The sequence below is a fragment of the Halichondria panicea genome, chromosome 6 (assembly GCF_963675165.1).
Source record: "Halichondria panicea chromosome 6, odHalPani1.1, whole genome shotgun sequence".
Lineage (NCBI taxonomy): Eukaryota > Metazoa > Porifera > Demospongiae > Suberitida > Halichondriidae > Halichondria > Halichondria panicea.
In genome coordinates, this window is record NC_087382.1 from 5,013,033 (window position 1) to 5,039,844 (window position 26,812).

Consider the following 26,812-nt stretch of genomic DNA (forward strand, 5'->3'; position numbering starts at 1 on the left):
CTGCTACCATTTTTACCAACTCGCTCTCAAGAAAATCAATATATGGCTGCAACTAGAGGACATCGTTAGGAACCTAGGATCTAGTGTTACAAACAGGAGATTCCAACAAACGAACAATAGCCGGGAAATGTATCAGATGGTAGTTGACGTAAATGACGATGAATTACTTGAAGCAGTAGATGACTATGACCAAAGAGACCCTGTGGAGGACCCACCTTATACTGATGGAGCAGTGGAAGAAGCGACCCACCTTATACTAATGGAGCAGAGGAAGAAGCTGACCCTGATCGTTACATCACTCCTCCCATCATCAGACCAGCCACGAGGCCGGACCAGCTGAGACTCTCCTACATGGATGAATTAGCCCCCCTCACCACAGAGGACTACAGACCAGCCCCTCCCCCTCAAAGAATTAACTGTAGTCCCGTTGTTACACACACACAAATCGGCTCTATGAACAAATGATGTATGAACTGTCTTATTTAGCTGAGGTACTCTTAGAATAACGTTTGTAGGCATTGTTATAGTTCCAACAGTTACTGTGTTGTTGGCAATATTATTCATGTTGTTAGTTTAAAGAGAGATAGTTTTTTTATGGTTGTGCCATTTATGTTGGCTAACAAGATAATTCTTATGTGCGCTACCATAGATTACAATGAGGTCAATTACGACACAAGATGATATGAAATTAACAAAGCAGTAATTGTTCTGACAATAATATCGGCCACAAGACAAAAGTCTAGAGCAAAATATCAATTTCAAGAATGCATCACATGAATATACTCAGTCGTTATTGTGCATGTCCTGTTCTCAGGAATCCACAACACAATACCACTATTGTATCTATATCTGTGTATACGTACTTGCAGCATAACATTTCTAAAGAGCTATATTATAATAGTAAAACCACAATAGGTAAAAAATACCAATCTTCATACATTCTTGGTGGCTTTACTGTCAAGATATGCAGTACACTGACTGCAATCTACTGTATCAGGTGATGCCAATAGTTACTATAATTATAGTTACATGTATAGTGTAAGCAGAATAAAATAATGTATATGCAATGTAAAGGAGGCCATGCATTCATAATCATGACCAGGGGCGTAACTAGAAATTTTACGGGAAGGAGGCAACGCCCTCGCAAAATGTTTGACTGGAAACCACACACACTAATTATCGCGTAGAAGAGCAGGTAAATGGCAGTAACTGCTATTTACCTGCTCTTCTTCTCCAACAAAAGAGTGATGGAGCTCATTTTCTGCTCATTCTATATACCTAGTTGGCTAGTTATCCCAGAAGTATAGCGCCAGAGGTGAGTCACATGACACTTAAAGTTCAATAGTACAGGAGGAAAGGGCCTCTTCTGCCTCATTGTTATACCATATTACTAGAATGTTTTGCGAGCATCAAACATTTGTGAACTTTGCGAGGGTTGATCAATTTGTAACAATAAAATCCGCAAAACCTAAATTATTACTAGTAAATACACACGATCCTTGCCAGAACGCAACAGTTAGATCGCAAAGGGTCAACTTTTCTGCTGATTTGGCTCATTCGCAAAGGTTTTTCACCAGCAAAATATTCTAGTAATACGGTATAGTTACGCCCCTGATGACACACTCACACGCACACACATTCTCACCTTATCTGCCAGCCATGCCTCGTAGTTTAGGTCGCCATGGTAACCATCCTCCGTCTCTGCATTTCCCCAGGAACTGAGATCAAATCTTCCAATCTTCCGCAGAGTTACAAACTTCTCCGACCATTTCGTGCTCCCTCAAGAATCTCGATTCTTGCCACTGTTTTTAAACGTGGCATGCTCATTTCATCAACAATTTCCTGCTTGAAGAGTTCCTATATAGAGTACATGTATATCTAAAGGAGGGCCTAAGGCATCCCTTCATACAATTAGACTTGCAAGGAGGAGGGGCTCATGTATAGATCTAACATGTGAATGAGAATGTGTTGGTCTTTTAAAAATGGTCAGCACTATAGGCAGAGGCAGATGTCTAGTTACAGATGATCTGGAATTTAGCTATTGGCTTCCGAGTTCCCAGTAAAGTCTAGTAGCAATCACATGCAGGAGCAGATCTATAATAGCTAGCGATATACATGCATGGAAGGGGGGGGCACATGATCTGAGAATAGTGTAGACTAAAATGTATAGTGCCGTTGAACTGTTGTTTTGCTATAGCTATACCGGTACATAGGAAACTTGCACACACACACACATGCACACACCCACACCCACACCCACACACCCACACACCCACACACCCATGCAGCTATATAAGACAGTTGTTGCATGTTCTATATATACTTTTGTAAGCTACAATACCTGTTTGCTACTAGCTACTTTGCAGAAAGCTGATCTTCCTCGTTTAGCATCGTACTTATAATTAATACAACGATACAGCGAACGAATAAAACTGAAGGAACATGCACAATAATTATAGGATATACACGTCCTCTGATAGTCAAGCTAAATCACTCAGGAAAAGATTGCACGACCATGCAAGAAATTGTAAGTACAGTGTAGAGAGTGGAAGGTTGATGGTCATTTGCTGACTTTGTGAGGTGTATTATTGGCATGAAGAAGCTCATCTCGAATAGAGGCATCTAGCTGATTAAAAAGGCAAGTATAAGTTATTTAATTACTGTAGTGCATGTTCAATGTTTTGTTGTGTGTACAAGTACATTCCCTGTGTAGCCATTGTACATGCAGTATATTAGTCTCATGAATCAGCCGCACCTCTCAGGGAGGAACGTCTGCATGAGAACTCTTTACATGAATTCATGGCACAATGGAATGTATTATGTCACTGTGCAAGCTAACAAAACGTGATTATTTTAACCACATCCGCTATCTCTGCTTAGCCACATCACTGCTTGCTGCTCAACCGCATGTAAAGTTTCATTATTTGCTGCCTTCTATTTTGATAATCTCATTGGTCACGTTGGAATTCCACCGTGGCCCATGAGTTCATGTAAAGAGTGCTCAGACGGTCTACTCTTCCCAACAGAAGGGCGGCTGATTCATGAGACTTAGCGGTATGTATAATTATCAGGGCATGTACATAAAAGCAGGATGAAAGAGAGTAAGCAACTACTATACAGCCCATACAAACGTGTTGTTGTCTGACTCTGTCATACTATGTGTAAACACCCACGTGGTTGTACAACCCCACTCAAAACAGTGTGGTTAATTACATGTAGGTATTGCGCAAGCACATACGTAGAAGTTCTGAGTGTAGCCTGGCCATACATGGTCATGTCACAACCACACAGTTTACTGTGAGACAACAACGAATTTGTATAGTAGTTGCCTAATAATTATTATGCCTCGAGACGTAGCTGCACTATAGGGATAATGTGTGTGTGTGTGTGTGTGTGTGTGTGTGTGTGTGTGTGTGTGTGTGTGTGTGTGTGTGTGTGTGTGTGTGTGTGTGTGTGTGTGTGTGTGTGTGTGTGTGTGTGTGTGTGTGTGTGTGTGTGTGTGTGTGTGTGTGTGTGCGTGCGTGCGTGCGTGCGTGCGTGCGTGTGTGTCATTATTGAGGAAGTTAACACCTCACCAACTGATAGCATTAATTGTTGAGACTATATCTGCTTTATTTTGCCGTTTCAAAGGGGAAACAGTTACAGTTAAGTAGTGGGTGTGTCGACAGTCATCCATCACTAGGTTGGCTGGGAAATTCAGTTGTAATCCACTCTCTAGAATTTACATTTTAGCTGGATTTCCTACGCACGTATAATTGAACGCTGAGTATTTGTGGGTGTGGTTACAATTTCACAGGAGATGTGGTTTTTTATCATTAATAAAGTGGGATTGGTATTGAATGACGTCAAAAAATCAGTCAGCAAAGAAACATAACAAGCACATCTTTATTACAGCGACTTCATTCATTATTAATTTGGTCACCATGCACAAAAACAAGTTTCACAGCACTGAGCTCACTATAATTATTATAATACTTAAACGCATACGCACATCCATGTATACATGATCATGATGTGATTTATATTATGCATGCAGTATACCTATTATAGCTATAGTGGGCAATAATCAGGGGCGGATCCAGGAAAAACAAAAGGGGGGGGCTAGCTAGAAAGGGGCAAAGCCCCTTACGAGGGCGGCAGAGCCGCCCAGGGCAGCCTCGCCGGAGGCGAATTTTTTTGCAAGATTTGACCTTTGAACTTTCATATTAATGAGTAGAATACGTTGACCTCTGCACTTACTTTTAATACTATGGTGATACTGTACTGTACTGATCAGATGTACGTACGTACCAACAGCTAGCTACCCTAGATCCTTTATACTCCTAGTAGCTGTTGTCTAGCATCTCTCAAGTGATTTCAAGTGAGTCTACAGATGCATAATTGGTGGCAAAATTGTTGTAGAGTCAGACTACAACACATGGTAGTTTTTTCAAAAGGGGGGGGCTTCAGCCCCTCAAAATCACCCCTGGATCCGCCCCTGATAATGATAGTCAATAGTGTGCATGAGCAACTGTTTCCAGTCTATACCGCTCCAGCCACCCAGTGGATGGTCGCCTTTTGATGTGTCCAAGGGGGAGTGAAATGAGAACTATCTCAATCTATGCAGTTTGCTGGTGTTTGATAAGCGGGTTTTGTCTGACAATGTTGGCACCACAAATCGTGCAATTAGTTTGTGTGCTTGAGTGCTTGGGTTTGTCTGACAGAACATGTATGGTCACTACAATCAATTTGTATAGGAAGCTAAGCACACACAGAAGAAGATAAGCACACACAGAGGAAGCTAAGCACACACAGAGGCCGCTAAGCACACACAGAGGAAGCTAAGCACACACAGAGGAAGCTAAGCACACACAGAGGAAGCTAAGCACACACAGAGGAAGCTAAGCACATACAGAGGCCGCTAAGCACACACACAGAGGAAGCTAAGCACACACCACATATGCATGTTTGGTCAGTGACTCAGTGCACTACTAATGAGGACTGTCTGTGATCTAGCCACACCAATTGGTTTCAGCAAATCTCCCTATAGCATAATTATGTTTCCACCTGTGCAAACAAGCCACCTCTTTATTACAGCCACTGTTGGTCTGCCAAGGGTGGCAACAACAAGTTTCTCTCAGAACTGAGTTCACTATAATTAGTACAATACTTCTTACACAAAGTACTTGGTGTAAAGTATTTGTAATAACATTTTTGTAAAGTATTTGGTGTAGGAGGGCACTATCGAAAATTGGAATAATTATATCATACAAAGTTAGCATCGACCCTTAAGAACATAAACGAGTTATGTACAAGATGAAGCCATGCATGCACACACCCGTGTACTAAATATAGGAAGGGAAGTTAAGTTAGGCTCGTCTAGGACGAGATAAAATCGACTGAGAAGGTATCATAGACTTTTCAAAAGAACCCATCGCAGTTTGGCAATAGCGTTACGTTATTTTACTGAGAAGCAATCAAAAATCAAAACCAAAAGTACAACATGTATCGATGACCATAATTATATCTCACATTGTAGGGCTTCATACTTTTACAGTTAGCTTCCAACAGGATGATGACCATAATTATATCTCACATTGTAGGGCTTCATACTTTTACAGTTAGCTTCCAACAGGATGATGACCATAATTATATCTCACATTGTAGGGCTTCATACTTTTACAGTTAGCTTCCAACAGGATGCTTCCGACACACTGGACCATTATCCTGAGGAACCACAAGGGAAGTAGTGAGTCTACCACAGATGGCCATCCATTATGTGGTTGAAATGGCCAAACTCCCCTAAGTGGATGCATGGAATGGGGAAATCACTAACACACAATATTTAAAGTGCTCATTGACTAGCAGAAGTAGTGAAGTAGTGAAGAGTGCAGCATCCATTAAACAGTGAGTTTATAATTGCAGTTAGCTGCTTGCATTACATTACACTATTCTTGGAGTAGCTTATTGTAACATACGTACCAACAATCATCTTCATACATGCACCTCAGATGCTGTCTAGAAATATTCTCAGCTGGTTAGTACTACTGACCATAGCTACTGTTACCAGGAGTGAGCACTATCACATTGTGCCAGTGGATTCAACCGACTTGTGTAATGGATATCGAAATGGAACTTGTTTCACTCTCCAGCAGCTTGTTCAAACAGATCTGTTATCTGGTGGAGATAATCTCACCTTGAGCTTTCTACCTGGAGATCATGTGTTAACTGAGCAGTTATTGATTAGTAACTTCTCAAATGTGCACATCACTGGCCAGAACACAAATACAACTGTCGTTGGATTCCATAGCAATGGTGCGATACGTTTTGTTAGTCTTACCAAATTAAATATTGAACATTTGGGCTTCATCGGAGTGAATGTTGGACCACTAAACACACAACAAGGATTGATCATTGTTGGTGCCTACAATGTTTACATCAATGACTGCAACTTCATGGATTTTGTATTACTCAATCAGGCAGAACCCCACATAGTTACGATCACTAATACACAAACTGCAACAATTGAGAGCACTCTCTTTATGAACAACATTGGTCGGGCACTGCACGTTGAGGCTGATGAGGATGTGAACATAATAAATAGCGAGTTCACTAGAAATGATGGAGGTGCGGTTAACATTAAATCAAACAACTCTCTGATCAACAACACAAAGTTCCACTGTAACAGTGCTTGGAGCGGAGGAGCAGTAGAAGTGGTATCTGGTACTGTAGTGATCACTTGGTGTAACTTCACAAATAACAATGCTTCTGACAATGGTGGAGCAATTCATGTTGACTCAGGCAGTAGTGTGTCCATCTCTCACAGTGAGCTGACAAACAACAGTGCTGTTTATGATGGTGGAGCAATTGGTGTTTACTCAGGTAATTTGTTAATCTTGAACAGTGAGCTGGCATACAACAGAGCTGGCTATGGTGGAGCAATTCGTGTTGATTTAGGCAGTAGTGTGTCCATCTCCAACAGTGAGCTGACAAACAACAGTGCTGTTTATGATGGTGGAGCGATTAATGTTGTTGCATCAGGTAGTGTTTCCATCTCCAACTCTGAGCTGACAAATAACAGTGCTGGCTATGGTGGAGCGATTCGTGTTGACTCAGGCAGTAGTGTGTCCATCTCTCACAGTGAGCTGACTAACAACAGTGCTGTTTATGATGGTGGAGCAATTGGTGTTTACTCAGGTAATTTGTTAATCTTGAACAGTGAGCTGGCATACAACAGAGCTGGCTATGGTGGAGCAATTCGTGTTGATTTAGGCAGTAGTGTGTCCATCTCCAACAGTGAGCTGACAAACAACAGTGCTGTTTATGATGGTGGAGCGATTAATGTTGTTGCATCAGATAGTGTTTCCATCTCCAACTCTGAGCTGACAAATAACAGTGCTGGCTATGGTGGAGCGATTCGTATTGACTCAGGCAGTAGTGTGTCCATCTCTCACAGTGAGCTGACAAACAACAGTGCTGTTTATGATGGTGGAGCAATTGGTGTTTACTTAGGTAATTTGTTAATTTTGAACAGTGAGCTGGCATACAACAGAGCTGGCTATGGTGGAGCAATTCGTGTTGATTTAGGCAGTAGTGTGTCCATCTCCAACAGTGAGCTGACAAACAACAGTGCTGTTTATGATGGTGGAGCGATTAATGTTGTTGCATCAGATAGTGTTTCCATCTCCAACTGTGAGCTGACAAATAACAGTGCTGGCTATGGTGGAGCGATTCGTGTTGACTCAGGCAGTAGTGTGTCCATCTTCAACAGTCAGCTGACACACAACAGTGCTAACCATGGTGGAGCAATTAGTGTTTACAAAGGTAGCATGTCCATCTCCAACAGTGACCTGGCATACAACAATGCTTTCTACGGTGGAGCGATTCGTGTTGACTCAGGCAGTAGTGTGTCCATCTCCAACAGTGAGCTGACAAGCAATAGAGCTGTCTTTGATGGAGTGATTTATGTTCTATCTGCCAACACGTCCATCATTAACAGTACGCTAGCCAACAACCGTGTTAACCAGGGAGTGATTTATGTTCTATCTGCCAACACGTCCATCATTAACAGTACGCTAGCCAACAACCGTGCTCACCAGGGAGTGATTTATGTTTACCAGTCTGCCTTGATCTTGAAAGGAACTAACATTACTAACTAGTGTTCAAGCTGGCGCTGTGCTAATGCCTCTCGCCATGTTTTTGCTTTCGCTGAAAAGTATTAGAGTGTTATATTAGTTTCTATAATGAATTTTATATTAAAGTTAACTTATCTATATAAAGTCACTGAGAAGAAAAGACTTATTTACATGCATCTATTGTTGTATTATGTGGCTTACTAGGACCTCAAGAAAGAAGAAAATTGATTCTTCCATGCAGGATCTGTAGTTCAGTGTATATAATATGTAAGAAGAAAAGACCTGTGTACATGCATATTGTTATCTATATTGCTATATGGTAGTGTTTTGTGGCTTACCAGGCCTTCAAGACAAAGATGATTCTGCCAGGAGGATCTGGATCTGGATCTTGGATATTATTTCTCACACGTGGGAATGAGCGCGCATGCGCATTACATCCATAGGAATAATTAAAGGGTGTGTCCAAAGATCACAAATGGCTACTGTGCTAGCTGTTTTAACAGATATTTTCTGAGTATTGTAGCTAACAAAAAGCTAGCGCTTTAGTGCAAGGCTAACTCATATGTTGAATAGAAAGTTTGTGCGGACAGATGATGCTATGAAAGATTCTGAAGAGACTGCAACAGCCTTCAATGTGAGTCAAACTAGCCATAACTCGAGAAAGAAGCTTTAGTTTGCTAATCCACATTTGCTAATCCACGAATCAAAATCCAAGAGAACGTGGCTAGAAGCCTATAGAAGCTGTTAGCTTTCGTCGCATTGCACAGTCAGCTTTACCGTATCCCTCGTGCGGCTACGCCTCTAGGCATAATAACATGGCCAGTTCTATGGTGGATGGAGGCATTATTAATTAGTGCTTTAGAGAGTCGAGTCGACTCTTTAATGGACCTACAATACTCAGTATAACAATCGCGGTGTGATGGGAGGAGCAATCAGTTCCTTAGGGAGTAAAATATACATCAACACAGAAGGAGTAATCATCACCAATTAACAACACAGCTGACTACGGAGGAGGAATATTTCTGAAAGAAAGTACACTGTTTGTAAATAAGCCAATAAAGATCTGTCACAACACAGCACACCATGCAGGATGGTGGAGGGATTTATGCATATTCTAGCAGAGTTGAGTTTCAATCTTCAGTGATAGACGATTATCCACAACCTCCAAATAATAATCCACTTCCTCCAAATGAACAGAGTGACATTGCTTACAACATTGCTGAGAATAATGGTGGAGGTATTTATGCAGTATCTTCAACGATTAAACTAACTCAATCATACGTTAACATTAAGTCAAACACAGCTAACGCTAGTGGAGGTGGATTATATCTACAGCAAAGCTCGAAACTATACCTATATAAAATGAATACAGAATTTAAGAATGAATTATATGTCAAGTTAATGATTGACAAAAATTTAGCTCAGTACAGAGGGGGGATATTTGTGGCAGATGACACGCAGAGGAGTGCGTGTGGAGGAGGGGCCACAAAAGATGATGATACTCGCACCATTTTTGCTGACTGCTTCATTCAAACAATTAAACGGTACATGTATCCATTGGACGATCCAAACTATATCAACACATTCATGACTAAAAACACAGCAACCCAGTCAGGGGCAGACATCTACGGAGGTCTGTTGGACAGGTGTACAGAAAGTCAATATGCTGAATATCACAATTCTTCAAATGGATTGGACTACATAAGAAACACCATAACAATTTCCACCGAATTATCAATCTCCTCTAGGCCTGTGCAAATCATTTTTTGCAACATTGACTATAATACTACTTCTACAAGAAAGGGACACATGTTTAAAATCAGTGTTATGGCTGTTAACCAAGTTGGAAATCCAGTGAATGCCACAATTCAAAGTTCTGTTATCACTGAGAGTAATGTTGGTCGTTTAAAAGAAGGACAGGCAAAACAGAAAGTTGGCAATCAGTGCACAGAATTAGAGTACAATGTATTCTCACAAGACAGCTCTGCTCAAGTGGAACTCTATGCTGATGGTCCATGCATCGAATTTCAAGACAACTTATCATTATTTATTTTCTACCCTGCACATGCCCTCTAGGACTTAAACCAATTCAGTCCGATATTGAGTGTAAGTGTGACTGTGATCCAGACTTGCAGATAACTAACTGTTTTGAAAATGGAACCTTAAAGCTGGAAAGTAACATATGGATAAGAGTCAAAAATACCACCAATGAAACAGGTATGTTGTTAGTAACTGTGCATTTGACTATTGTGTAGAAAAACCGGTCAACATTAGTCTAAGTAACCCTGACGAACAGTGTGCCTACAATCGAAGTGGTGTCTTGTGTGGAGAATGTGAACCAGGACTCAGTCTTGTATTGGCTACGTCAAACTGTAAAGAATGCTCTAATCTTTACCTTCTTCTACTAATCCCATTTGCGCTGGCTGGTATAATCTTGGTTGCTTTAATTCTCGTGCTAAACATCACTATAGCAACTGGAAATATTCATAGCTTCATTTTCTATGCCAACATACTAGCAGCAAATAGAGAAATTTTCTTTCCTAAACTGAACAACTTTTTAACAGTTTTCATATCATGGGTGAATCTTAATTTAGGAATTAAGACATGTTTTTACGATGGAATGACCTCTCAAGCAAAGGTGCTCCTTCAACTCGTCTTTCCTGCTTACTTGTTTCTTTTAATGTTCTTAACAATCATTTTGAGCAAGTATTTTGGCTCATTTGCAAAGCTCCTCTCCAACAGGAACCCAGTTGCTGCCCTAGGCACACTCATCCTACTCTCTTATTCAAAATTCCTACGATTTATTATTGCTGCACTACAATACAGGGTCTTGGATTATCCTGATCATTTAAATGGTGTAGTTTGGCTGTACGACGGCAATGTGAAATACTTCACTCCCAATCACATTCCTTGATTTGTTGCTGCAGCCATAATCCTCATTGCTGGTGGATTGTTCACTGTACTGCTCTTCTTTGGACAATGGTTTCCACGCTGTTCTAAGGTTATAATATGGACCAAGAATACAAAATACATTGGCTTCATGGACGCATACCATGCTCCATTTACTTCTAAGCATCGCTACTGGGTGGGACTGCTCCTCTTTGCTCTGATTATCAACAATCTAGTAGCTGCCATGGCTCGAAACATTTATTTCCCTGTTTTATCGTCTGGAGTTTTATCAGTTGGACGGATTGTCTGGAAACTATTGAACAATTGTTTGTATAAAAGTAAGTTCTGTGGTTCCCTCGAAACTTTCTATCTACTCAATATTGCTAGTCTAGCATTTGGCACCTTCTATGTCAAGAAAAGTCAGTCAGCACTAGCCAATACTTCGATTGCTATATCATTCACTCTATTTGTGGTAACACTCTGCTACCATTTTTACCAACTCGCTCTCAAGAAAATCAATACATGGCTGAAACTAGAGGACATCGTTAGGAACCTAGGATCTAGTGTTACGAACAGGAGATTCCAACAAACGAACAATAGCCGAGAAATGTATCAGATGGTAGTTGACATAAATGACGATCAACTTCTTGAAGCAGTAGATGACTATGACCAAAGAGACCCCGTGGAGGACCCACCTTATACTAATGGAGCAGAGGAAGAAGCTGACCCTGATCGCTACATCACTCCTCCAATCATCAGACCAGCCACGAGGCCAGACCAGCTGAGACTCTCCTACATGGATGAACTAGCCCCCCTCACCACAGAGGACTACAGACCAGCCCCTCCCCTTCCAAGAGTCAACTGCCATCCCGTTGTTACACACACAGAAATTGGCCCTATACACATGCAATGTAGTTTGAACTGTGTTATTTAGCTATGCATAATTATAGTTATATACTACGTAGCTAGTAATACATTCTTTTTTCTATAAGTACATGCAGTTTACAATTGTGTTTTGTGGAAATAATTATAGTTCAGTACCATTGATTTATCATTAGCTTGCAATAATAATTACCAATATGAACAATTAAAGAATGGAAATTTAGCTCACCTACTAAAAAATTGACCCCAAGAGCCAATTAATCATAACATTTATACTGGTTTGAAAATTGATTCAACCTTACATGCATGGAAAACATTGGAATGACTAAAATAATGGGAGCACATTGAGATTTAAAACGAGAGAAGCAATGATAATAGCTGGAGTAAACTACAATCATAATACAGAGCTAAGGTATCACAGGTAGAAAAATTGCATGTGAGCCTATGTACATGTATACACAGCGATTGTGGGTGGTCTGTACTCACCAGGGGGGTACACAGGGGATCTGGTGCTTAACGTCCATTATGTGATGTGTTACTGAACAGAATGGAGATTATGTGATGTGTTACTGAACAGAATGGAGATGCCTTGACACTCAATTGGGTAAAAACAGTCCAACTGCTGCAAAGGAAAAATCAAAACATCAATAGTTACATATCACTATGCACCTATTAGTACGCAATACGCAATTCTGAAATCTGAAAGTCTTGGAAAGGAATATAATATAAAGGTATGCTCATAATCTACGTAGGAAACGTTGAAATCTGATAAATTATTATTATTCCTTTGGACCAATTAAGTTTTGGCTATAATTATTTCAGGAGACAACAAAATTAATATACCAAACGTGTATCGTTGACATAATTTAGAGTCCAGTTGTTGGGAGTATCCTGTTAGGAAACTTAGTACATGTAATAAATACACATCTCGGTATACTATCTAAAATCCATTACAGATACAGGTTATAAAAGAGAGCTTGTTTACTATAGCTGAGCAGAAATATATGTGAAAGAAAAAAGGACTGCAACATAACAAGTGAGTTGAAAACATAATCTGCAATGATGTTATCTGGTGGAGACAATCTCATCTTGAGATCATGTGTTAACTTAGCCTCGATCCCAGGCCGCTCTTCCTCCTTTTTTTGGCCTTGTGAAGGAGGAGGCTAGTGTTAACTGAACAGTTATTGATTCGTAACTCCTTAGGACTTTTACAATAGTAGCGTGAAAACGAACATTGAGTGTCATTTTAACCAAGATAACCATTGTTTCAATGTCTATAGCTTTCGTTCTCTTTGTGATAATAATCAGCTACCATTTCTACCATTTCATACTAAAGAAGACTAAAACATGGCTTAAGATAAAGCAAATAGCAAAAAACTTGAGTACTGGTGCTGCAGAAAAAAGAAACAACAACCTAACAACGCCATGGCAATGCATCAGCTTGGAACCAGTGACGACGATGAGCAACATAAAGCTGAGGACATTGTGGATCAACCAGCACTTGACATTAATGGAGCCATGGAAGAAGTTGACCCTGACCAGCTGAGAGAACCTGCCCTGGACGAACTAGCCCCCCTCACCACCGAGGACTACAGACCAGTCCCTCCCTCTCAGAGAGTCAACCGTCGTTCTGCTGTTACGCACACAGAAATTGGCCCCATAATTATAGATAAAGATAATTACACTAAAATAATGTTTGTATAATTATATGTATAACAGTTTATGTTTTACTTTTAAATAGAGATGGACTTTTTTGCAGGTAAAATTGTTGTATAAGTTAATGCTGAATATTATTTTGATTCCCTCAAAATCTTGGCTATAAGATTAAACAAGTAAAACTGCATTATGAGGTATTAAGACATAATTATGATGCGTATGAAAACAAAGCGAACATTTTGTGCTGAAAATTACCATGCACATTTAAAGAAACTTCACAACAAATATACCCACAGCAAAATAAGAATCATCAATTGAATACATTCATCATGCAGTCATTATTGTGCACAGACAGTATATATATACGTAGAATGATGACAACAAGCAAGCAAATGTATACTTATAATATAATACACAGTACAGGAACTCTTTGTATGTAGTAGTACTAGTTAATGCACGGTTGCGAGTGCTCTATGGATACCGACTAAAAAAACATTTGTAATGTGAAAAATTGCTAGGATTGGCCGGAGGAAACACTAAAAAGTGTGGAAATAAGAAATCAGATGAGAGCATAACTCCAATCTGTTACAATGTCATTCACATGTACTTTTTTCGCTTGTAGTTTTCCACGTTTTTTTCCCAGCCAATCCTATAACAATTTTCACTGGTGGGGTGATGACCGATCTCTATACATAATTATACATTACATACATTTGGGCATATAATCCAGTGTTGAGCACAGGCATATATATACAGTCCATCCGTGTGTAGTGGCATGGATGGATGTGGATGGAAGCTGCATGGTATAGATGGATCTGGAACATGCTATAATCATGTAACGTATTAACACACTAGTTGTATACATGTTCATGACGTTTCGCAGCAAAATATAAAACGTATGTCCTGATTGATCTCATTTTAATAGATATTTTTTATATTTTCGATTGGAATGTTAATTTCACTCTTCAACTCTTATCTTGGTTAAAATGACATTCAATGTTCGTTTTCACACTACTATATGTTTTGATAAAAGTCTGTTGTCTTGGAAAGTTATGTAATTTTTACAGCTCACTGTGTGCATGGTTGAACTGAAACAGATACTTGTTGCTTTTAAACTCCCCTATATAAGTGCATGGCATGTGGCAATCAATATTTGAAGTGCTTGTTGACTAGCAAAAGTAGTGAAACAGACAAGAGTGCAGCATCCATTGAATAAGTGAGTTGAAGATTATGGCATAGGTACATTCTTGAAGCAGCATATATATTATATCATACCAACAATAATTATTGTCATCATACATGCTCCTCAGATATGCCCCCTAAAAATATTCTCAGCTGGTTAGTACTACTGACCTTAGCTACTGTTACCAGCAGTGAGCACTATCACATTGTGCCAGTGGATTCAACCGACTTGTGTCATGAAACTTGTTAATTTACTCTCGAGCAACTTGTTCAAACATGCCTATTATCTGGTGGAGACAATCTCACCTTGAGCTTTCTACCTGGAGATCATGTGTTAACTGAGCAGTTATTGATTCGTAATTTTAGGCATGTGCATATTACCAGTCAAAACAAGAGTACAGCTGTAGTCAGATTCTATAATAATATACATTTTGTTAGTATTACTAAATTGAGTATTGAAAACTTTGGTTTTGTTGGAGCGAATGTTGGACCTCAAAACTTTGAAAGTTGGATCATTGACGGTGCCAACGATGTCTATATCAATGACTGCTACTTTATGGACTTCGAATTACTCAATCAAGCAAAAAAATACATAGTTAAGATTACTAATACTCAAGCTGTAAAAATTGAGAGCACTCTCTTTACAAACAACACTGGTCGGGCACTGCACGTTGACGCTGATGGTGATGTGTACTTAACAAATAGCGAATTCACTAGAAATGATGAAGGTGCAGTTGACATTCAATCAAACAACACACTGATCAACAACACAGAGTTCAACTACAACAGTGCTGAGAGTGGAGGAGCAGTAGAAGTGGTATCTGGTACTGTAATGATCACTTAATTGGTGTAACTTCACAAATAACGAAGCTTCTTGGTATGGTGGAGCAATTGGTATTGGTAGCATTTACTCAGGGTAGTGTGTTCATCTCCAACAGTGAGCTGAAAAACAACAGTGCTCCTGAGGGTGGAGCGATATTTTTTGTTGGCTCAGGTAGTGTGTCCATCTCCAACAGTGAGCTGGCACACAACAGTGCTGCCCTTGGTGGAGCGATTAGTGTTTCCTTCGCTAGTATGTCCATGTCCAACAGTGAGCTGACAAATAACAGTGCTGGTGTCTATGGTGGAGCGATTTATGTTTACTCAAGTAGTGTGTCTATCTCCAACAGTGAGCTGACATACAGCAATGCTGACTCTGGTGGAGCAATTCGTGCTGTATTCAGTAATGTGTCCATCTCCAACAGTGAGCTGACAAACAATAGAGCTAGTACAGGAGTAATTCATGTTGTCTCAGGCAAAATGTCCATCTTTAATAGTACGGTAGCCAACAACAGTATTCACCATGGAGTGATTTATGTTTCTCAGTCTCTCTTGATTTTGAAAGAGATTAACGTTACTAATAACATAGCCATTTATATATTGGATGCTGGAGGTATTATTCATGCTTTCAGCAGTCAAGTCAACGTCAATGGACCTACAACACTCAGTAACAATCGTGGTGTGCTGGGAGGAGCTATCAGTGCTGACCAGAGTCAAATATATATTAATGCGGAAGGAGTGATCATCACCAACAACACGGCTACCTCTGGAGGAGGGATATTTCTGAGAGAGAGTACTCTCTTTGTAAATGAGCCAATAAAGATCTATCACAACACAGCACACCAGGATGGTGGAGGGATTTATGCATATTCAAGTACAGTTGAATTTAACACTCCAAATAAACAAAGTGAGATCGTTGACAACATTGCTGAGAATGGTGGAGGTATTTATGCAGTAGCAACAACCTTTAACCTTACTCGATCATACGTTAACATTGAATCAAACACAGCTAGAGCTAATGGAGGTGGAGTGTATCTACAGCAAAGTTTAAAACTCTACGTATTTAAAAAAGACGAAATACCTCAAGATACATTATTTGTCAAGTTAATGATTAACAACAACTTGGCTCAGTACGGAGGGGGATTATTTGTGGCAGATGACACAGAGAGTGGTACTTGCAGAGGAGGGGCCACAGAAATTGATGAAACTCAAACGATTTTTGCTGATTGCTTCATTCAAACAATATCTCTGTATGGCCTTGGGTACTCGAACATTTTCAACACATTCATGACTAAAAACATGGCTACCCAGTTTGGAGCAGATATCTACGGAGGTATGTTGGATAGGTGTACAGCAAATCAAAATGCTGAATATGACCATTCTTCAAATGGATTGGACTACATAAATAAAACCATAAAATCCTCCACCGAATTATCAATATCCTCTAGGCCTGTTCAAGTAATTCTTTGTAAAAATGACTATAGTATTATTTCTACAAGAAAGGGACACACATTTAAAATCATTGTTATGGCTGTTGATCAAGTTGGAAATTCAATGAATGCAACAATTCAAAGTTCTGTTGTCAGTGAGAGTGGATTTGATCGTCTCAAAGAAGGACAGGCAAAACAATTAGTTGGCAATCAGTGCACAGAGTTAGAGTACAATGTATTCTCACGAGACAGCTCTGCTCAAGTGGAACTCTATGCTGACGGTCCTTGCATAAATTTAGGAATATCAAGACAACTTATCAATATTTCTTTTCTACCCTGCACATGCCCTATTGGGCTCAAGCCAATTCAGTCCCCAATTGAGTGCAAGTGTGACTGTGATCCAGACTTGCACAAATATCAGATAAAAAACTGTTCTGAGGAAAATGGAACCATAATGCTGGAAAGTAATAACAAAATATGGATAGAAGTTATAAATACCACCAACAAAACAGGGTATGTTGTTAGTAACTGTGTATTTGACTATTGTGTAGAAAAACCAGTCAACATCAATCTAATCAACCCTGACGAACAATGTGCCTACAATCGAAGTGGTGTCTTGTGTGGAGAATGTAAACCAGGACTCAGTCTTGTGTTGGCTACGTCAAGATGTGCACAATGCTCTAATCTTTACCTTCTTCTACTAATACCATTTGCGCTAGCAGGCATATTGCTAGTTGTTTTAATTCTCGTGCTCAACATCACTATAGCAACTGGAAGTATTCATGGCCTCATATTTTACGCCAACATAGTAGCTGCTAATAAAGCAATTTTTAATAATTTTCGTATCATGGTTGAATCTTGACTTGGGAATCAATACGTGCTTTTACGATGGAATGACCTCTCAAGCAAAAGTACTCCTTCAACTTGTCTTTCCCGCTTACTTGTTTCTTCTAATGTTTCTTATTATAATTTTGAGCAAGTACATTGACTCATTTGCAAAGCTCCTCTCCAACAGGAACCCAGTTGCTGCCTTAGGCACACTCGTCCTACTCTCTTATTCCAAACTCTTACGGTTTATTATTGCTGCACTGCAATACAAGGTCTTGAATTATCCTGATCATACAAGTGATATAATTTGGGTGTACGACGGCAATGTGCAATATTTCACTCGCGATCACATCCCTCGATTTGTTGCTGCAACCATTATCCTCATTGCCAGTGGATTGTTCACTCTTTTACTTTTTTTTGGACAATGGTTTCCGCGCTGTTCGAAGGTTATGAAATGGACCAAGAACACAAAGTACATTGGCTTCATGGACGCATACCATGCTCCATTCACTCCCAAGCATCGCTACTGGGTGGGGCTGCTCCTCTTTGCTCTGATTGCTCATAATCTAGTAGCTTCCATGGCTCCAGACACTTTTCTTCCCGTGCTATCATCTGGGGCTGTATCAGTTGGATTGATCAGCTGGAAACTACTGAATAATCGTTTGTATAAAAGTAAGTTCTGTGATTCCTTCGAAAGTCTCTTTCTACTCAATATTGTTTGTCTAGCATTTGGCACATTATATGTCAAAGATACAAATAAAAATCAGTCAGCACTAGCCAATACTTCAATGGCTATATCATTCACCTTATTTGTGACAACCCTCAGCTACCATTTTTACCAATTCGTACTCAAGAAGAGTAATACATGGCTGAAGATAGAGGACACAGTAAGAAACTTACGAGCTAGTGCTGCAGACATGAGACTCCGACGAGCTAACAATGCCCGGGAAATGTATCAATTGGTAGCCGATGAAAATGATGACGATGAATTACTCGAAGCAGTAGACGACTATGAAGAAAGAGACCCAGTGAACCCACCTTACACTGATGATGCAGAGGAAGAAGCTGACCCTGATCGCTACATCACTCCTCCCATCATCAGACCAGCCACGAAGCCGGACCAGCTGAGAGAGCCTGCCCTGGACGTACTAGCCCCCCTCACCATAGAGGACTACAGACCATCCCCTCCCCCTCCAAGAGTCAACCATCGTTCTATTGTTACACACACAGAAATAGGCCGCATACACAATGAAGTGTGAACTGTCTTTAGCTGATGTATCCTTATACAATTAAAAGTAACGTTTGTAGGCATTGTTAGTTCCAACAGTTACTGTCGTGGGCAATTGTTTATGTTACTAGTTTAAAGAAAGAAAGGCTTTTGTAGAAATAAAATTAATGGTTGTGCTAGATTTGTATTAATATTCCATTCTCACATAATTATGACATTCATGAGGTCAATTACGACATAAAATGATATCGTACCACTATCTCTCAAAGTTTTTGTTTGCGAGCGGTGAGCAGTCGGTTGACGGGTGGCAGTAACGCCAGTTCTTGGTTCCTGATCCCTTGAAAATAGGACGGAGGAAGGGTTTCGACGTGGTGGAGTGTTAGAGTTGGAAGCTAGCGACCATTTTTCTTCGAAATTTCGAAGCAGGCTATCCATGCAGTAATAATTATTATGCAGACAATAATTATAATGACCACAAGACAAAATTTTACAGCAAAATAGAATATGTACACTCAGTCATTATTGTGCATGTCCTGTTCTCAACAATCCACAACATCAATACCACTATATCGTATCTATATCTGTGTGCATACTACTTACAGTAGAAAATGTCCAAAGAGCAAATTAAACTACAATAATTTTTATGTAGATATAGTTATTATTGTATGTTTGGAGGCTTTACGGTCACATTTAAGTTGCCGACCAGTAAAACACATCAATGTATAATTACGCACTTAAGCTTACATAGACCAATTGTACACTAATAATTATGTGCATTGTAAAGGAGGCCATGCACTGCATGCATTCATAACACACCACACACTCACATATTTACCTTATCAGCTGCCAGCCAGACCTCGTAGTTTAGGTCGCCATGGTAATCTTCCCCGTCTCTGCATTTCCCCAGGAACTGAGATCAAAATCTTCCAAAGTTTCAAACTTCTCTGAGATTTCCTGCTCCCTCCAGAATCATGATTCTTGCATGTCACTGCTTTTAGACTTGGCACACTACTTGATCATTATCACTTTCCGTGCTTAAGGAGTCCAAAATATAATCAATACAACCAAGTGTTGTCCTAAAGAGGTCGATGCATACATGCATGCACACAATACATAGTACTGCTATATCTGATGTTAGTGGTCGCCAGGCCTGATAGATTATGTGCAAGCATTCAATACAACTTTCCATGCACTCGGAAAAATGACAAGTTGTTGAAGTAAAGTACATGATAATGTATACATATCAACGGTATAAGCAGTTGTATATTACAAGCTTTAGCTGAGCCACTGTACATCACCTTGACATGCACACTCTAAAAAAAGGTTAGGAATTTATTCTAACCTTTCAGTACAACTTTTACTGATACATAGTACTTACCAAGAGTTCATAATGAATCCTTGGCTGCAGACAATACAATAGGATCTAAAACATGCAAGGGGGAGGGGCTCTTGTGAATTATATTAAGTGTTGGTCATTAATGTCTGATATTGATAAATAATCTATAGTGGGGACTTCCCAGTTGGTGTAAAGTGTAGCAGCAATCTTATGAAAGGGGGGGGGGGGGTAGACTACATATGATCTGAGAATAGGTTGACCAGAGTACAAAGCTTAAAATTAATCTGTTCACAGAAAATTATAAATGCTGCATATACACTATATAGTTAGAGGCTTTTTTGCTAGTCTAAAGCTTACACTAGCTAGGCTCAGTCATCACCAGTGGTGTTAGTACTTGCTTTATTTTCATCTGACGAGGAGTGGTGATATACGCATGCATGGATTGGGAGACCAGTGCCTTGTCCATTAGTCCACAGAGCCTTGTTATTGAAAATAACTTTTTTGAACAGATCTGAACTGCACCTGATAGCAAATGTGCTGGCCAGCCGAGTATAGACACTATCGTCGTTGCCAGGTAACGGGACACCAGCTGCTGCATATTGTTGACAGTGCATGAATATCACATGACGTTGACGCTGTACCATGTCACTATCGCAAGTGTGGCATTGATAGAAGGGCACTGGGGGAAAACAATTATATATCCATCACATTGCAACTAAACACACACATGCCCTATTGGCCAATTCTACAGAAGCCCGTAGGGGCCATGTAGTTCCACTCTAAGATTCCACTCTAGAATGCACTTCCACTCTGAAATTCCATTCTGGAATGCACTTCCATTCTAAAATTCCACTCTGGAATGCACTTCCACTCTGAAATTCCACTCTAGAATGCACTTCCATTCTGAAATTCCATTCTAGAATGCATTTCCATTCTGAAATTCCATTGTGTTACTGTCTCCATCCAGTGTGAAAAATGGCTATAGTGAAGTTGAGAAACTTGTTAATATTTTGGGAGTGCATGGGTATTCTTACAGGCTAATCCGGCCTGTGTTTTTTATCTTGTTAATCCCCAACAGCCACTGTTATACGTGACAGCATTGGGGACATGAATGCTAATGATCTGTCTCCAACACATGCACAAATTGATATAAATGTTACAAATCATCAACAAACGCTAAATTTCTAGCTGCAGTTTTAATGTTCATAGCTGCCAGTTCTGTTACTAAGTGCCTGAACACGTACAGGACGACCGGATGATGTTAATTTTACCTTTGCGGTCTTGACATATACCTCCAGGCTCCACTCTGGTTGAACATCAGAGAGGGCAGAGCTGGTGGGCAGGACTTTATCCTGCATTGAGGACACTATACTCTCATGCACACTCCTTTAATACAGATACGACACTATATGTGTGGGGGGGGGTCAGATTTATAATCTCAAAGATGTGTAGCTATACAACGGCTGAATTTCAGTAGCCCTTGGCTACAGAATAGTAATTTATATCAATTAAATAATTATAACTACTTGCATGTGGGAGTCATCAAAAACATGCACCATTCTCAACTGCAGAGTCCACTAATAAATACTATACACACACACAGTAATATATACCATACTCACAAAGTTCACTGGTTTTAATAGTAGACACGATCTTGGTACAAGATGAGGCCAACACGTGATATCATGTGATTGGCACAATGGAAGTGCACTCCAGAATGGAAGTTCAGAGTGGAATTTTAGAATGGAAGTGCATTCCAGAGTGGAATTTCAGAGTGGAAGTGCATTCTATAGAGTGGAATCTTAGAGTGGAACTGAATGGCCCCTACTGGCTTCCGTAATTATAAGATTTATAGCTGAGCTACAGTACATCACCTTGAGCACACTCTAAACTAAAACAACAAAGTCAAGAAGTTATATATACTAACCTTTCAGCACAACTAGTACAAACGAGTGTTGCAAGCGTGTGCTTGCTAATGCCTCTCGCCATGTTATGCTTTCACTCAAAAAGTATTAGAGTGTTTTAGTAGTTTCTATAATGAATTTAATTTAGCTTATCTATATAAACCTACTGAAAAGAAAAGAGCATATATTATTGTTATCTATTGCATTTATTATGGTATCATTGTAGTGTTTTGTGGTCTCAAGAAAGTACTGTACGTGTGTGTGTGTGAGATGCAAGCGGTGAGAATATGGAATGAGGGTATAAACTGCCCTGGTAAAGTCCTAAAAAGCTAGAGGTTAAAATCAATTTTGTGTGAATTTATAAACTGTTAACAGTGATTTTTGCTGTATATTTACTTATAGTTCGACAGGCAGTACAATAAATTATGCCTGCTTCCTGCATGTGTATGCATGCAGTGTAGTGTGCATGTGTGTGTGCCTGTTCAATATACTGGAGAGCAGCCAACTTATTGGTGTAGGGGGTGCGCTGTCAAAATGGGAATATCATACAAATTTGGCACCACGCAATTTAAGTTGTGTACACAAGTGTACCAAATACAAATGGGCCACTTAAGGAAGGGAAATTTAGCATCATGGGAACAAAAACACAAGACACAAGTTACGCACAAAGTGAAGCCACACACTGTGTAAATGAAAAGAAATTGACAATTAAGGAAAATAAGTTAAAACACACAAATAACTCTGGTGGGACTGGAATCAACAATTACCAGGGATATGCCCACATGCACTAACCATGCCAAACATAAGTAACCACCTCTTAGGCCAAGTTTACCATAATAATTATTAGGCTATAAAATTGACAATGCTTAAAAATTCTTGGCACATCACTAATAATTAATACCTGCATGATTTAGGAGACCAGTGCCTTAACCATGTAGGCCACAGAGGCTTGCTATTAAACTATGCTCTTTTAAAATATCTTCTTTCTAACAAATGGAACAAATACGAACCTGGTCACAAAATTTGCAGGCTAGTTAAGTATAGACACCATCGTCGTTGCCGGACAACGGGGAGACCAGCTGGTGTATGTCGACGTGGATTGCTGACAGTGCATGAATCACATGACGCTGATGCTATATATATACCCGCATGTCACTACCATGCACAAGTGCTGCATATGACAGTAATAGAAGCTACCTGGCATGCAATGCCTATACCTTAGCTGTTTTAAGTGCAAAGAAGTTTTATTATACCATCACTGCAACACACACACACACACACACACACACACACACACACACACACACACACACACACACACACACACACACACACACACACACACACACACACACACACACACACACACACACACACACACACACACACACACACACACACACACACACACACACACACACACACACACACACACACACACACACACACACACACACACACACACACACACACACACACACACACACACACACACACACACACACACACACACACACACACACACACACACACACACACACACACACACACACATGCCCTGATGCACAACTTGACCCAAATCAAAACAAGTGGATTGACTTCCAATACTAAACAATAATTGGCAACAAAATGGTTTGTGCATGGTTTTGTTGCAAGACGTGACACTATGTTGCAGTATAATAATGGTAAAAATACCCGACAGCAGTGGGTATGTGGTACATATGGCTTCTTATATCATGCACAGCACCTAGATGCACATAAAAAGTCATGGCACACCGACACACACCTAAAGCAGTTATCGATGCAGGAACTCTCTGCATGCAGGCTTAGTTTAGGAGACCTGCAGTGATTTATCCATTAGGTCACATGCAGAGGCTTGTTATACAAACCATGACGTTGATGCTGTACCATGTCACTATACCACAAGTGTGGTAGCGATAAAACCGCACTGGGGAAGAACAATAATTCTCGCACCACATTTTGCAGCTAAACACACTTACCAGTAATGTGGTGTGTTGTATATACCATGCAGCCCATTGTTTGTTACATTGAACTACAGAACACTGGATAGAAAAAAACTACATGAAAATCCCTATCTTTTTTTTAAGTGCAAAGAGAGGTTCCATTATAATTATGCCATCACTGTAGCATACACACACATGCATGCAAAGTAAATTTTCTATAGTTTTAACCCTGATGCACACCAAATCAGAACAAAGTGGACTGACTTCCAACATACTATAAACACAGTTAGCCAACAACAAAATGGTTGTGGTTTTGTTGCAAGACTTACGAGAAATGGACATGTGGTGTTTAACATGCATCTGAAGCAGTATCGATGCAGGAACACTCCAAGATATAATTATGTCCTTACGACCGTAGTAGAACATCGGAATGAGACTACACTGGAGAACATTGATAAATGGGAGACAAGCAATGCATAAATCTATAGCATTTTTACACTAGGCCAGTACAATCATACATGTACATTATACGGTATTAAAGATAGGGGGATATACAGCTATTAAACAGAGGGTCTCGCAGGTAGAAAGATTCTTACATACACACATGTATACAGCCACTGTGGGGGGTCTGTACTCACCAGGGGGGCACACAGGGGATCTGGTGCTTGAGTCCATCATCATGTGATGTGTTACTGAAAACAGAATAGAGATACCTTGATGTATGATTGGGCCAACTGCTGCAAGGGAAAAATTAAAACATCGATTTTGAATTGTAGTCATACATGTACGTAATGGTATTGTTATGCAATTTGCTTGAAGCATTATAGAGGCCTATTATGGTATGGTCAGATCTAGAATAGGCTAAATTATACTCGGCATAATAAGGTATAAGGACTATTTCCTTGGGTATTTTCCCGAATAGACTTAGTTTGACTATAATTATATAATAATTTATTATGTTTTCCGGATACCAAAATTTGACTAAAGATGCCAAAAGTACAACAGTATTGATGACATGTATTGTATATATATACCATAATAATGCATGCTTTTACCGGTACATGTAAAACAGGATACTTCCAACAGCTGGAGTTTTTAACTATATAAAGGAGCGCTAGCATGGGAACTAGCAAAAGTAGTGAAACAGAAACTGAGAGTGCAAGCATCTATTAATTAAACAAGTGAGTTGAAGATAATTAATCTTGATTGTTGTAAAGTAGCAAGAGGTACACAGATCGAGCACTTCTTCATGATTGTTTACCTCAGTAGGTAATTATAGCTATAGTCTTACATTGTTTAAGTCCACCGCATTTGTTGCTAAAAATTCTGTAGAATAGTTCCAATAGCTAAGGCTATGTAACTAAGTAGTGTGCTCTGGCCTCAGATATAAAGAGAAATTTAATGTTTAGCAGCAGCATACAGTAAAACTTTTATCATAAATTGTTTTGTTAGCTTTCCATATGTTAAAAAAGTAAGCCTCGATTAAAACCTTGGGATAAGTAACTCGACTGTGCTTTGTTTCCAACCCCAGTTTGCTATAAGTTTTATATTGGGCATGCAATGTATACACAGCAATTTATCCATTCTTGGAGCAGCATAATCATTAACACGCTAACAATCCTTATCATACAATGCACCTCAGATATGCTGTCTAGAAGTATTCTCAGTTGGTTAGTACTGCTGACCCTAGCTACTGTTAGCAGGAGCGAGTACTATCACATTGTGCCAGTGGATTCAACCGATTTGTGTCATGACTATCGAAACGGAACTTGTTTCACTATCGAGCAGCTTGTTCAAACAGACCTGTTATCTGGTGGAGACAATCTCATCTTGAACTTTCTATCTGGATATCATGTGTTAACTGAGCAGTTATTGATTCGTAACTTCTCACATGTGCAAATAACAGACCAGAACACAAATACAACAATAGTTAGATTCCATAGCAATAGTACAATTCGTTTTGTTAGTATTACTGAATTAAGTATCGAAAACTTGTGTTTCATTGGAGCGAATGTTGGATCACAAAACTCACATCAAGGTTTGATCATTGATAATGTCCACGATGTTTACATCAAGAACTGCTACTTTATGGACTTTGTATTACTCAGTCAGGTGGAAACCCATATAGTTAGGATTGCTAATACTCAAACTGCAACGATTGAGAGCATTCTCTTTATGAATAACACTGGTCGGGCACTGCACGTTGAGGCTAATGATGTGTACATAATAAGTAGTGAGTTCACTAGAAATGATGGAGGTACAGTTGACATTCAATCAAACAAAGCACAGATCAACAACACCGAGTTCAACTACAACAGTGCTGAGAATGGAGGAGCAGTAGAAGTGGTATCTGGTACTGTAGTGATCACTTGGTGTAACTTCACAAATAACAAAGCTTTTACGGCTGGTGGAGCCATTCATGTTGTCTCAGGCAGTGTGTCCATCTCTAAGTGTGAGCTGACGAACAACAGTGCTGACCAAAGGGGTGGAGCGATTTATGTTTACAAAGGCAGAAATGTGTCCATTGCTGACAGTACGCTGACAAACAATGGAGGTCGCTATGGTGGATCGATTTGTGCT

The 26,812-nt window shown here is 39.7% G+C and overlaps 2 protein-coding genes across 2 annotated transcripts in view; both read left to right on the forward strand.

Moving 5' to 3' along the window:
• The first annotated feature begins 5,174 nt into the window (after window positions 1-5,174).
• The window catches only part of LOC135337072 (PRELI domain-containing protein 1, mitochondrial-like), an 87,907-nt gene continuing 66,269 nt past the window's right edge, over window positions 5,175-26,812 (forward strand). The window contains exon 1 of the mRNA XM_064532969.1: window positions 5,175-5,184. The gene's annotated coding sequence lies outside the window, so the exon portion shown is untranslated. The remainder of the gene's footprint in view (window positions 5,185-26,812) is intronic.
• Window positions 5,726-8,258, forward strand: LOC135337062 (probable outer membrane protein PmpE). The gene is made up of 2 exons (XM_064532957.1): window positions 5,726-5,886; window positions 5,991-8,258. Exon 2 carries the CDS (start codon window positions 5,991-5,993, stop codon window positions 8,136-8,138), a length of 2,148 nt encoding a protein of 715 aa, XP_064389027.1. The 5' UTR covers window positions 5,726-5,886; the 3' UTR covers window positions 8,139-8,258.